This window comes from Pituophis catenifer, unplaced genomic scaffold (assembly GCF_029215685.1).
Source record: "Pituophis catenifer annectens isolate HBS135680 unplaced genomic scaffold, rPitCat1.0.hap2 SCAF_2, whole genome shotgun sequence".
Classification (NCBI taxonomy): domain Eukaryota; kingdom Metazoa; phylum Chordata; class Lepidosauria; order Squamata; family Colubridae; genus Pituophis; species Pituophis catenifer.
Genome location: NW_027256882.1, coordinates 226,334,214 through 226,346,517, shown reverse-complemented (window position 1 = coordinate 226,346,517; position 12,304 = coordinate 226,334,214). Strand labels below are relative to the sequence as shown.

Genomic DNA, 12,304 nt, shown 5'->3' with positions numbered 1-12,304 from the left:
AGCAACAGAAGGGCAGACGCCGAGGAATTGGGGCGGGGGGGGGAGGAAGGAGAACCCCATTCTTGGCACATTTTTAAGAGGATTAGTGCAACCTGAATCCGGGGAAGATACAGCCAAGACGCCTTTTCTTGGATAGATGCCCCGGTCAAGTCGAGGATGCCGTCGAAGCTCTTGATACAATAAACGGGAGGATAAAGCTCGCTCCTTCCGGAAGAATGTAACCAAAGGTGCTTTTTCAAGAGGCAACTGAACTTTGTTTTTTTTTTTGAAGGCGTTTCGCTTCTGATCCAAGGAGCTTCTTCAGCTCTGAGTGGATGGTGGGGAATGGAACGATCCTTCCATTCCCCACCATCCAGTCAGAGCTGAGGAAGCTCCTTGGATCAGAAGTGAAACGCCTTCAAAGAAAAACTAGAAAGTCCAGTTGCCTCCTGAAAAAGCACCTTTGGGACAACCAGGACCTGGATGACTGGCAATCTCTACAGACATTTAGTTATGCACTTTGGGAGAATTATGAGTTACAACAAGGAGGTGGTGATGGGGTTTCCTTTGTGTCCAGGGTTGGGCACGCCCCGTCCGGCGAAAGCGATGCAAGAAGACAAGGGCAAAAAAAGGCTGGAGGCTGCGGTCTTTTTCCGAAGGAGATGAGCATTGTGACATCATCGGCTTGTTTGCACTGACGTCAGCGAAGGGCTCCTGGGCGCTCTGAGTCTATGGTTGGTGGAGACACCTGCTCGATCCATAGCGGTCTAGTTCCTTGGAATTCCTCCAAGACCTTCCATACTAGTTACTTGTAGCATCTTGTGAGTTTTCCCTTGCCAGCTTTTCTAGGTAATTCTGAGTTGGTTCCTTTCAGCCTCCTCCGATCTTAGGCCCTCCAGATGTTTTGACCAACCGTGCCCATGAGTCCCAGACACAGAATTGGAGCCCAACATCTGGAAGGTCTCAGATTGAGGAAAATTGATAAAGGAGGCAAGGAACTTCAGCACCATCAACTTTTTAATTCAACCAACCAATGACCAGAAAGGAAGGTTTGTGTAATCCTTGTCCAGTTTTTCAAAAAACGGGTTTTCACTAGCCGGAGTCTTGCATAGTCGCCTAGGGCAGATTGTAGCAAAAAAAATATATACACGCGTGGTTTATACCCGGAAAACGAACCTTGCCTCCTGTTGACACTGTTAACAGAAAAAGGTATATTAAAAAATCTCAACGCACAAGCCTATCCAGAGGGTCAACTGCACAGTTAACATACTGATCGGAAAATGTTTGTTCCATAAACTAGAAAGATTATATCGAGTAGCTGAGTTTAGGCGAAGTTTCCCTGGCGTTTGTTTGCATGTATATATGACCCTAGAAAAATAGACATAAATGCATAAAGGAATATAAACAAATCATGTGTTGTGGGAATAAAACTCTCTGGAAAAAAAGACTATAATTTTGCTGATAGAAAACATCATTTTATTTTGTCATAAGGCTATTTTATGTATAATTTGTTCATACAACTCTTGGCAAGGTTGATTTCATCTAAATGACTCGATTAACTCAATTCCTATAACTCAACAGGCAGCCAGAATGAGGCGGTTTTCTTCCAAAATCTCCTCTCTTCCATGAGACGAATTGATAGACGGAAATTTAACACTTGAAATCGGTCTCTTGTTTGTTAAACGAAATATTAATGAAATAATCCTTAAAGTAACAAGAAAAGGGACACAGCAAGCCATTTTCTTTCATACATTCTTACTGTTCTCACAGTAAATTTTGGGTGGCATTCAGACCGAGTGGATTTACCTGGGATTAAGATCTATTTAACACAATCGTTTTGGGTATCACTTTGTATAAGTTTTAGCGGAAATACAATTTCTGTTATTTGCACCTAAATTTCACCTAACGGAAGGGTATTTCAGTTGTGACTAATAATTTAAGGACAATGGAAAGTAAGGATAGTTTAATAAGAATTAGGTTTAGTGAGATTTAAGTATATCGAGAGCATTTTTTTTACAAAAGGAAAATAAATGGATTTGTTGCAGTAAGATATTGAACATAATATTATTTCTGAATTTTATAATCGCAGAATAATAGCAACTGTTAAAGAATCCTCTTTAGATCCCTCGGCGATATCAGAACCGATTTTCGGGGAATTTAGACCCACTCTGGAGGATTTATGGTTAGGGAAGATGTATTTTGCTCTTTTTTTGACTCCCAAGGACCAAGGTTGCCTCCGCAACAATATTTATCCCCACAGCTCTGCTTTCGTAGCTGTTGGCGACTTTCTTTTTCAGTCTTGGGTTACCAACAGAGCATTTACACATAACTCATTTTGCTGCGGAGGCTGGTAAATAAAAGGTGATCTCGCCAAGCGGAGGGGGGAAAAAAAAACAGCTGCCGAGACGCTGGCAAGAACCTCCGAAGGGGCGGAGCGTCGAAGAGGTGGGGACAACTGGAATTCCCTCGCAGCCAATCGGCGAGCTTTGGGCCCGACCACTCACCAATTGGTGGGTCGATCGGGCGGGTGTTCGCGTCCTGGGACCGATCATATAGGGAGGGACATCCAGAGTCTAGAAACGGGCAGGCGTTGTGGTTGCTGCCGCTGGCGAGCTTTGCTTTCCTCTACGCCCTTCAGCTCCTGCGTCTGTGGGGTTGGGCTGCTTTCGTGGGTCCCCTCGAGAGGAGTCGCCTCGATCCACGGCTCAGAGGTGGCTGGAGACGAGGCGAGGCTTTTGGCAGGGTGAAGCCACTTCGCCTCTAGCGGTCTCTCGGCGCGCTCCGCCTTCGCCAGGTCCGGGAAGGACCGAATGCCATTATTGCGCGCCTCTGCAGCCCCCTCGGACGCTTGGCTGTGGTGAGTAACTCTGGAGAGGTCGGGGGCTGGGCAGCCCGGGGGCAGGTTACGCGAAGCAGGGACGGGAGAGGAGGCCCCCTCAATTGGACCGTCTTGGATGGGCACCTTGCAGGCGGGGGCCTTAGTGGTCTCCGCTTCTACCTTCCTTCCTGGGTCTGAGGGTATTGCCAGGACAGTGGAAGAAACCCAGAGTCCGCTAAAAGGGAATGCCGGTGAATTCTAGTCGCTTCGGGACGTCCCTGCATTTAAAGCCAGCATTAAAACACCGAGGGCAAAATCAGCATTTGATTGCCCAGAGACGAAATTTTAACTCTACTTTCAGCGTTAAGGCCGTACTTAAGGCAGGGCACTTATTCTGAATGAAAGCTAGCGGTTTTGTAAATGTGGAAGATCCTTACAGGCAGATAAGGTTGTGTAATAAACCATACATTCAGCCAGCTTGACCAGTTGGATTACAACTCCTGTCAAGGCACAAAAGGTGTTTTCTAGTTACATGTGTCTATTTTCCATGCAAGCAAATTGAAGGTCCACATCCATAGAACATCCTGAGACCCCCTGTGCTGCATTCAGTGACCCAAGCAATCTCTTTTGAAGAGAGAAGCAGGGTGTTCATGTGGGTCAATTGATCTTTAAACTGGAAAATGGCACAAAAAAAAACTCTGGCTAAGGTACTTTTGCTCTGAGGAATGTATAACGTATCGTTTACATTTACATGTAACCTAAGAAATAAAGATGAATTATGTCTGGCTAAACCCATTCTCCTTTATAATTCATCATTCTATATTGATATACACTAGAATACAAATAAGGATAGATGCCAAAGTAATTCACCAGCCAACAAATCATGGATGCATTGGTTAGACTCAGTTTTCCCAAAGCCATAATGTAGCTTGTATGCATTTGACTTAGTGTGTGGTGACAACTAGTCAACAAATGAGTTATTGTGATATTTTACTCATGCTTCTAGTCAAATTTATCTAGTTTTATTTATTTCATTTGTACTTGTATGAAGGGAAACATTCAATCATAAGCAGCCATGGGATTATACTTCCAGAAAATTATATTTCTAGATAACCAAAACATGTCTAGGATTGGAGCTTTAAACAGATAACTTCATATTTGCTATTTTTCTGAAGTGCATTTTAAAGGAAGGGGATAGCTTTTTCTAGGTGCAGGAACTATGAAAATCACATCCAAAGATTTTTTTTTTTTAAATATGAGAGATACAATGGAAACAAGGATAATATGTAAAGAAGATCCTGGCACGTCAGAATTGTCTCTTTAAGTAGAATTTTTAAAATTAAATCTTCCAAAGCCAGCCTTATGGTCCACAGTAATGCAAATTCTGAATTTCTTAAATGCAGATTACAAGAGAATATCCTACAATCATGGTTTATTTGGAGACAGCTGTTTCCCTCCCCCACCTTGCATGTTGGGCTTTTGACATTTCTTAATCTATGGCAATTTATAGTATGTCCAATGTGTGGGGGGGGAACCCTACAATGAAACCCAACTTTATATTGCTTCCATGTTGATAGAGATCTCCCTCAGAAGTTAAAAGGTGTTCTTGGATGGACCTGAATTCACACATCCAACTAAATCATCTATTTGGTTTTACTTTCTGTTGAATGCCTTGTATGAAAATGACTGTTGTGTTTAATTCACTTACAAAGCCACTTACAAATTTGAAAAATAAATAATAAATAAAGCCACTTTATAAGGCCTAGAATATTCCTGCATAACATTAAACTACAGTAGGTGCATTCACATGTCAAGCTAAAAGGAAAGCAAATGCACAGCATAAAGATGTGTGAATGAAGACCAATGCTGACCTTTTTCACAAGGGGGAGACAGCAAAGCTCTAAATTCTCTTGAGTTCATAGAGAGACATGAATCTGGCCAGGTTAATGGAGGGGGACTTTCTACCTTCCCCTAAAGACAGCTCTGGTCTTATCTTAAAATTGTGCATCCTCCTTTCCTTCCCTCTTTTTGACAGCAGAATAGAACACACCTTGCCGACCCACATTCTACTAAGCTTCTTTATTACCACAGAGATAGGAGGAAAAAAATGCAATGAGGATGATGGGTGTGCATTGCAAGCCATGCCAAAGCTATAACGAGGTTTTCAGCATGCTTTGTAACCCCAGCGAGTTATGATTTATTCACTAAACCCTATTTAATAAACAGAGTGCCCTATGAACTAGATCAGTGTAAAAATAAAAGGGAGCACCTCTTTTTTTTTTTTAAGCGCCAGATAAAAACCCAACTGTGATTTTTTTTTTTTATCTTTCCCTGCGTTTCATCTGGCCTTGCTCCTTGAAGGCGCACCAAACCTTCTTGGGCAATAAGGGTGGAGGCGAGCAGGGCAGAAGCAGGGAAGCCTTTCTAGAGAATTGCCAGCTTTACCCAACCCCGCTACCTTTCTGAATGTATCTGACTAAAATTCCCATTGCTAATTTGTTCCCTGTCCTAATTTGGGATGGTAGGAGTTGCAAATCCTACTAGCCGAAATCCAAGGCACCCCCACCCCCCTTCCTCCGCTTTTCACTGTGGGGTGAGGGCGAGGCAAGAAGACGCGTCACATTTTCATTTGTGATTGTGAAGCGTCCGAGGCATTCAGGCCTTGAGCGCTGCTACGGGTGGGGAACTGCTGGCGGCTGAGCGAAATCCCATCTTCGCGGCGTGGGTACAATTTGTCCAAGCATGACAGGAAAGGCCAAGGAATAACTCCCGTCTCCTCCCCCCACCCCCCCACGAAGGAGATCCTTCCTCCGGGTTAAGTCCCCGAGAAGTGGCGTGAGTTACCCCCACCACTCTCCGCGGATACTTAATTCAGCAGTGGCCCTCGCCGATTTCCATTCCCCCCGACGGGTCTCTAGGCAAAGCAGCCTCGTCAATCTGGCGGGGGAAAGGCGGGCGGCTGGAGATGGGCGGGAGGGGCAGCCAGGCCAGATCGTGGCTCTAATGCGAGGGACGCCGCGGCCTCTTTTATCCCCCTTCTCCCCCACCCCCCATCTCTCTCGTGCAGGAAGCGAGCTGGAGGAGAAGGCGAGAGCCGCGGGGCGCGAGCCATGGCTGAGGGGCAGCAGGTGGGCCCCGCCGCCGACGCCTGGGAAATCGACGTGGAGAGCCTGGAAGAGCCCGAGCGGCCGCCGCCGCCGCCTCATGCGCCACGCGCGCCTTCGCTACAGGCCACCAGAGACGACGACGACGAGGAAGACGACAACCAGGGAGACGATGACGACGAGGAGGGCGAAGAAGACGAAGACGAAGCCGGGGCAGCGGGCGACCTTCTCCGGTTGCCTGGGTTGCCTCAGCCGCAGCTTCTCTCGCCGTCGCCGGCGGCGGAGGAAGGAGGCGTAGGCGGCGGGGAGCAGCCAGTCCGCAAGCTTAGCCGCACGCCCAAGTGCGCGCGCTGCCTCAACCATGGCGTGGTGTCCTGCCTGAAAGGCCACAAGCGCTTCTGCCGCTGGCGGGACTGCCAGTGTGCCAACTGCCTGCTGGTGGTGGAGCGGCAGCGCGTCATGGCCGCCCAGGTGGCGCTTCGCAGGCAGCAGGCCACCGAGGTAAGGGCCGACCTCGCCTGTCCTCCCGTCCCTGAGTGAAAGGCTCTTGTTGGCTCCCCCGGGCGGATTCCGCCCTCCGCTCTCCGGGCGAGGCTCTCCCGTCATCCCCATCCTCTCCTGCCTTGTTTTCCCTCCGCGGAAAAAGAACCCGGCCCGGGAGGCGGAGCGTTTTCTTAAGGGGCCCGCGCATGCTACGCTCGCCCTTAAAGGCGGCTTTTGCGCGGAGGTTTTGCTCCTTCCCGGTCCGTGGATTTTCAACGTTGGCCGGCGTTGAGCCCGGGGGAGCTGATCTTCCGAGGAAAAGGCGCGGGTGGGCCTGAGGGCGGAATCGAACCGGCCTCCTCTTTGATAGAGGGGCAGGAGCGGAGCCCCCAACGACCCTCTGAGGCGCCGCCCCAGGACGGTGCGAGGAGCTGCGTTGGGACGGGGAATCCTCTGGAACCAAAGCGGCTTCAGTAATAATCGCTTTCTGGAACTGAAGCACCTTTTTGCTTCCCAAAGGAAAAGTAGTAGAATAATAATAATAAAATAATAATACAATAATAATAAAATAAAATACATTTATTTTGATGGGCCTCGACTGACTGCTGGGTTTTAAACTGGCTATGAGGTGCTGTTAGTTGGCCTAATCTAACAGTTTTGTGAGACTGATTTGGCTTCGACCTTAGTATTTTAATTTGGATTTTTGTGGAAGAGTGGGTTCCAAATTCCAATGGAAATTGTTCTCAGCTTTAAGTTGCAAACTCACTTCCGATTTACCTGTTTTCCCTGGCTTCCTGAAAGCATCGAATATAAGGTCTTCAATTTGCTAGGGGAACAAATTGAATCCAGACTGTGATAAATAATTGACATTTCCCAAGACAGTCTTTTCTTTCTATTATATTCCTCAGAATTAAGACTTAAGATCAGAAGCTAAGGTTTTAAAAAGAAAACACATATGGATTTCAACCAGATAGAAAGTCAATTTTAATTTAGACCATGAGTTTTTGTTAAAGGAATGTTTCTGTCACATAGTGTATAAGGGACTGTATCACACGCTTAAGGTTTTCCTTTTTAACAAGTAGTATCAAATATGTTAGAAAATGCATTTTACATTTTCAACCGCATAGTATGGTATGCATTTTGGCAATTTTTTCTGTGATCATTCCTAATCAAAATCTAAATGCATTTTGCATATTTTAGCCAGAGCTAAAAGTATTTAATATTTTTGATTTATTTAAAGAATTAAGTATATTTCTCCTTTGCTATTGGCTGCTGTCTGTATTTGGGAGCTTGGAATAAAACTATACAGTATAATTTGTTTAAACCTTTGAGCCAATTGTTTAGAAGTTAAATTCCTAATATATTTAGAGTCAAAGGAAGATACCTGATGTAGAAGGAATTCCATTAAAATGAAAGTATGTTTAACTTGATTAATTAACCCATTTTCTGAGTTTGCACAGTACATTGAACTATAGTCAAATGGCCAAATATAAGGCACTAACTTACAAAGAGATATAAATGCAGCTGCTAAATTGATTTAAAAATGTGGTGAAACCCCAGTCTCTTTTTAGTCTCTTAATTCAGGAAGTATGAAGAGTACTGGCTTTTTTTCAGAACTGCAACCTCAGAAATTGATGCTGCTGGGAATAATAAGAATATGCATAATTTATGAAGTTTCTCAGACTTCTTTTTCCTCTCCATGTTTCTCTACTAGGATAAGAAGGGACATACAGGGAAACAGGCTAATTTTGAGCGCAGAACAGTGTACCAGAGACATGTTCGGACGCCTAGTTTGCTGGCTAAAAGCATTTTAGAAGGTAATAATTTTTAGCACTTTGAAGTTGTCTGTCTTTATATATTTTAGGAATTATTTTTGTCTGATTTGTTAATATATAAAAATCTTACGTCTGTCAGTTTGATAATAAAAAGACTAAGAAAATTAGACAATTGTAAACACTCATGGACCCTGATTCACTCCAAATCTCAGTAGCCTTTGAACAAAATCTTCTTAATTAGATTGTGATATGTGCACTTTAATTCTGTCATAAAAAATAGAAAATGCTTTCTTAGAAATGAACTGATGACAGTGTTATAGCCAGTAACTAAATTATAATTTCTGGCAACTGTGATAAGGGCTAGATTAGATTATGCAAAGAAGTACAGAATCTACATACCTTGTTATTTGAGGATTTTAAAAAATAGCTAATATCATATGGAAATTCCCTGTCCATTTCTTAAAAGGAATAGTCAGATTAAATTAGGAAAATAAAGTATAGAGTAGTTGCAGTGAACAAGTTATTTTTAATTCCAACTATCTCTTCATTTTGCCTCAACCTGTATTCAAATAATTGTTGATTAAAAACATAAAGTGATATTTTGAGGAGTTAAATTAATATTTCTCTGTCAAAAGTATATATAAGCTTGTAACCTAGAAAAATTATAGATTAAAATAGTTAATTTTAATTGAATAGTATTACCTTTTTGAAAGCATTCATAGTGGAGTTCTTTTGCTTCCTAAATACGGTAATCCTATTATTTTATTATCTTTAGCATTTGATACAGATTTAGTAAATCTAAAGTCTCTGACCAAATTCTGTAGTGTTGAGAAAATTAGTAATTTAGTAATAGAAACAATCCACTAGTAATAGAAAGAATCCATTTCTATTCAAGCTAGTGACATCTTGCACTGCAGCTTTATACCATATATAAATGTTTTATTTGGATGAAAATCCCATTAAATTATTCATGATTTTGAGCAATTATGCTTAATGGGCCTGTGGAAATGTGTGTATAACATGACATTCTCCCCTGCAATGATCCCAAATAAACTTATTTGGGATTATGTCTCACTGAACTCAATAAGGCATATACTATATCTGAGAAGTAATGTCCACTATAGAACTGTTCTGTTGTAGTAAACTGAACTTACAAAATCAGTTATTAAAAGTTTCCTATGAGTTGACTGATTCCTGGTGAGTTCATTTATCTGTCCTTATTTTTCTCAACAATAATATGGAAATTGTTTGCCCTTGCCTTCTTCCAAAATAGATATCTGATCTAGTCAAAATCTCTGAAATTTCATAGATTTGCTGTTGTGAAAGTTTTTCATTCTTTGTCATGTTGAGAAGCACTACTTACATTTGAGCAAATAAATACTTGAGTTGCACATCTCATGATGTCATTAGTGGATATTAATCAAGAGTTATAGTTGTATGCTATAAGAATCTCCCCAGTTTTTCTTCACACCTTTCACCCAGTATTGGTAACACAGTACCACATGGGTATAATATGATTTTAAAAAAAATTATTTGCTTTTTTCTAATCACCAGAAAATACTAAGATGCGGACAGATTTGAAGGACAGTTCAATTTTTAGGTTTTTATGGGTTGACACTAAAGATATCTTAAAGAGAATGATCATTGGTGATGTTACGGAAGAGATGGTATTACTGCTGTATGTAAAAGCAAGCATATTGACCACAAGGAATAAAATTCAGAATCTGTAAGGAATGAGCTTCTGAAAGTCTTCAGACTAGCTGATTTTTTGAGTTTTCAAGACATCTTGGAAATTCAGAATATTGTTTTCAACTCAACACCATTTACGCAAAATGATTCAAAAATTTGATCCCAACTCCTATTTTTATATGCAGTTTGAATCCTATGGTTTTTTTTTTTTTTTTTTTTTTTGAATGGTGGCTGTGGTTGATAACATTTATTTGGAATTTGTGAAATGAGGACCATAAGTCAGAGCTGCAAAGACCATAATTTTGAAGAGTAAAATCCATTGGCTTTACTTAAGTTTTATTTCCAGCTAAAGAAAATAGGACTGTCACCTAACTATATAAAGTGATTTCTTTATATTTCTTCTTTTTCTTTTGGTTCAGTTTTTACATTCTTGCAAGGATACTTTCCTTGTAGGAGTAGAAACATTCTTATGCTTCATGCTATCTTTTCTGATTGTCTTAACTTTCTTTCTCTTTTCTCCTAGTACTCCTTGGATTTTATCTTTACCTCTGTGTACGTAGAGAGAATAGAAATGCACCAGTTGTAGGTATAGAGATCTTTCAAAATCATTTGATAAGTATCATAATAAAGAAACATTAATATAGTGAAATGGGGTTTGAAAACTGATTTACGGGCTAATTATTATTGTGATGGGTCAGTGTGACTTTGGATATGGTGAAAGTAATTAGTAGTTGGAGACAAAAAGCACTATGTTCTTTGCACTTTTTGTGTGTGCATTTTATCAAAAGGACAACTTATACATCTATGTCTATACATAGATGTCTAAACATCTGATGCAAAGGTTGATCATAAATCTTGGCAGGTAATTAGCAAGTTTTGCTTTAGGTGTAAACCGCGAGGCAGGATAAAGGGGGAAAATCATTCAGGTTCTTGTTCTTCAAATTTACATAAACTCTGAAGTTACCTATTGAGGGTAAGAAAGCACTGTGTATGCACCAAAGTGCCATACTCTAAAACATTATCTTCAAGTGATTGTGCAGGGAGAGGCCATGTTCTTTTACAGTACATTAGCTCTCTTATCGTTTTGCTCTTTTTACACTTTTTAAGTTATTAAAACAATTATTTTCTCCCCTCCAAGGTTATCGTCCCATTCCAGCAGAACCTTACCTTGGAGGGAATTCGTCCTTGCCACCTCCTGTTAGTGACAGAATGAGAAAAAGACGGGCTTTTGCTGACAAAGAACTTGAGAACATAATGCTTGAACGGGAATATAAGGAACGAGAAATGATGGAAGCCACCCAGGCTGCTGCTTTCTTCCTGCCAAACCGCATGGTGCATGGTCCCGAGTACAATTCTTATAAAAGTTTTAACCCTCATCAATTTGAAACTTCCAGTAAGGAGTTTTGTGGTTTTCTGCCTACTTGCTTAGATCTGACTATGCAGTATTCAGGCTCAGGGAACATGGAACTGATCTCATCAAATTTGAGTGTGGCCACCACCTACAGGCAATATCCTTTACCCTCCAGATTCTTGGTGTGGCCAAAATGTGGCCCTCTCAATGATGCCCTTCTCTATCAACAATGCCTTCTAAATGCTACCACAGTCCAGTCTGTCAAACCTGGAGTAGTTTGGGACAATAAAGCTTCACATGGCCAGGATTTTCCCACCTCTGAACATGACATCACATTGTCAAAAAATGAGAACACGTTGCACCATCCTCATGTTCGGGAACTTGAGACACCGCAAAACAAACTCCAAAACATCTCTCGGGAGGCTCATGAGAGATCAGCATTTTCATCTCCTAAGAGGACCTTTTCACAGATCTCGGGCAAGGATCCTACAGTTCATCAGGACCCGTCTCTCAACAAGATCAGCAAAGAAAGCAACAAGCAGCATCTGCTACTGCCACCCTCATCCAAATATAGCCCATTCCATTCATTATTCCAGCAGACGCTTCATAGCAAATCAGGATCAGAGTTAAAAACCAGTTTTGATGAGGCATCCAAGAAATATAGAGAGTGTACCTTCAGAGAAAACCAAAAGTACAAATTCACCATTGACAGATATGCAAAAGACTTTCTAGAGACTAAACAAGTTGTAACGAAATTATCAGCAAATGAACCATTACCATTTTCTGTTGAATCAATTCTTAAGCGACCATCTTCAATGGTCACCAATGTTTCTCAGTAGGCTGACAATGTGATCTTCCAAACAACTCTATTGGCACTTAGAATTGAACTTAACCATATGTGCCAAGAAGTAAGTCCCTTTGAATTCATTAGAGAGTTCCTCTGCTAGGCACTTCGTCCACCATACACTTGAAAGACGTTCTTCAGATTTTGTTGAAATTGATTTCCAATAAACAGGTTTTGAACTATAACACACCACTAATATCGGTCGTTTTCAGACTGGCTGAGTTGCCCTTTTTGGGGAATTGACTATTCTAAAACGTTAAC

General features: G+C 41.8%; 1 protein-coding gene across 3 annotated transcripts; it reads left to right on the top strand.

Moving 5' to 3' along the window:
* Positions 1–2,789: 2,789 nt before the first annotated feature.
* On the top strand, positions 2,790–12,038 carry DMRT2 (doublesex and mab-3 related transcription factor 2). 3 transcript variants are annotated; one of them, XM_070935573.1, is made up of 5 exons: positions 2,790–2,836; positions 5,865–6,402; positions 8,099–8,201; positions 10,372–10,434; positions 10,987–12,038. In XM_070935573.1, the coding sequence occupies exons 1-5, from the start codon at positions 2,790–2,792 to the stop codon at positions 12,036–12,038; spliced, it is 1,803 nt and encodes a 600-aa protein (XP_070791674.1). The 3 variants fall into 3 exon arrangements, with proteins under 3 accessions (XP_070791674.1, XP_070791675.1, XP_070791676.1); XM_070935575.1 differs by lacking the exon at positions 2,790–2,836 and adding an exon at positions 5,559–5,632; XM_070935574.1 differs by lacking the exon at positions 10,372–10,434.
* The last annotated feature ends 266 nt before the right edge of the window (positions 12,039–12,304 follow it).

Bases quoted from the DNA above. Each gene is read 5' to 3' on its own strand.
- DMRT2 (XM_070935573.1), top strand. From the start codon at position 2,790: ATGCCATTATTGCGCGCCTCTGCAGCCCCCTCGGACGCTTGGCTGTG. The intron at 8,202-10,371 runs GTAATAATTTTT...CTTTTCTCCTAG, and splicing joins GGCTAAAAGCATTTTAGAAG to TACTCCTTGGATTTTATCTT. The intron at 10,435-10,986 runs GTATAGAGATCT...CTCCCCTCCAAG, and splicing joins TAGAAATGCACCAGTTGTAG to GTTATCGTCCCATTCCAGCA.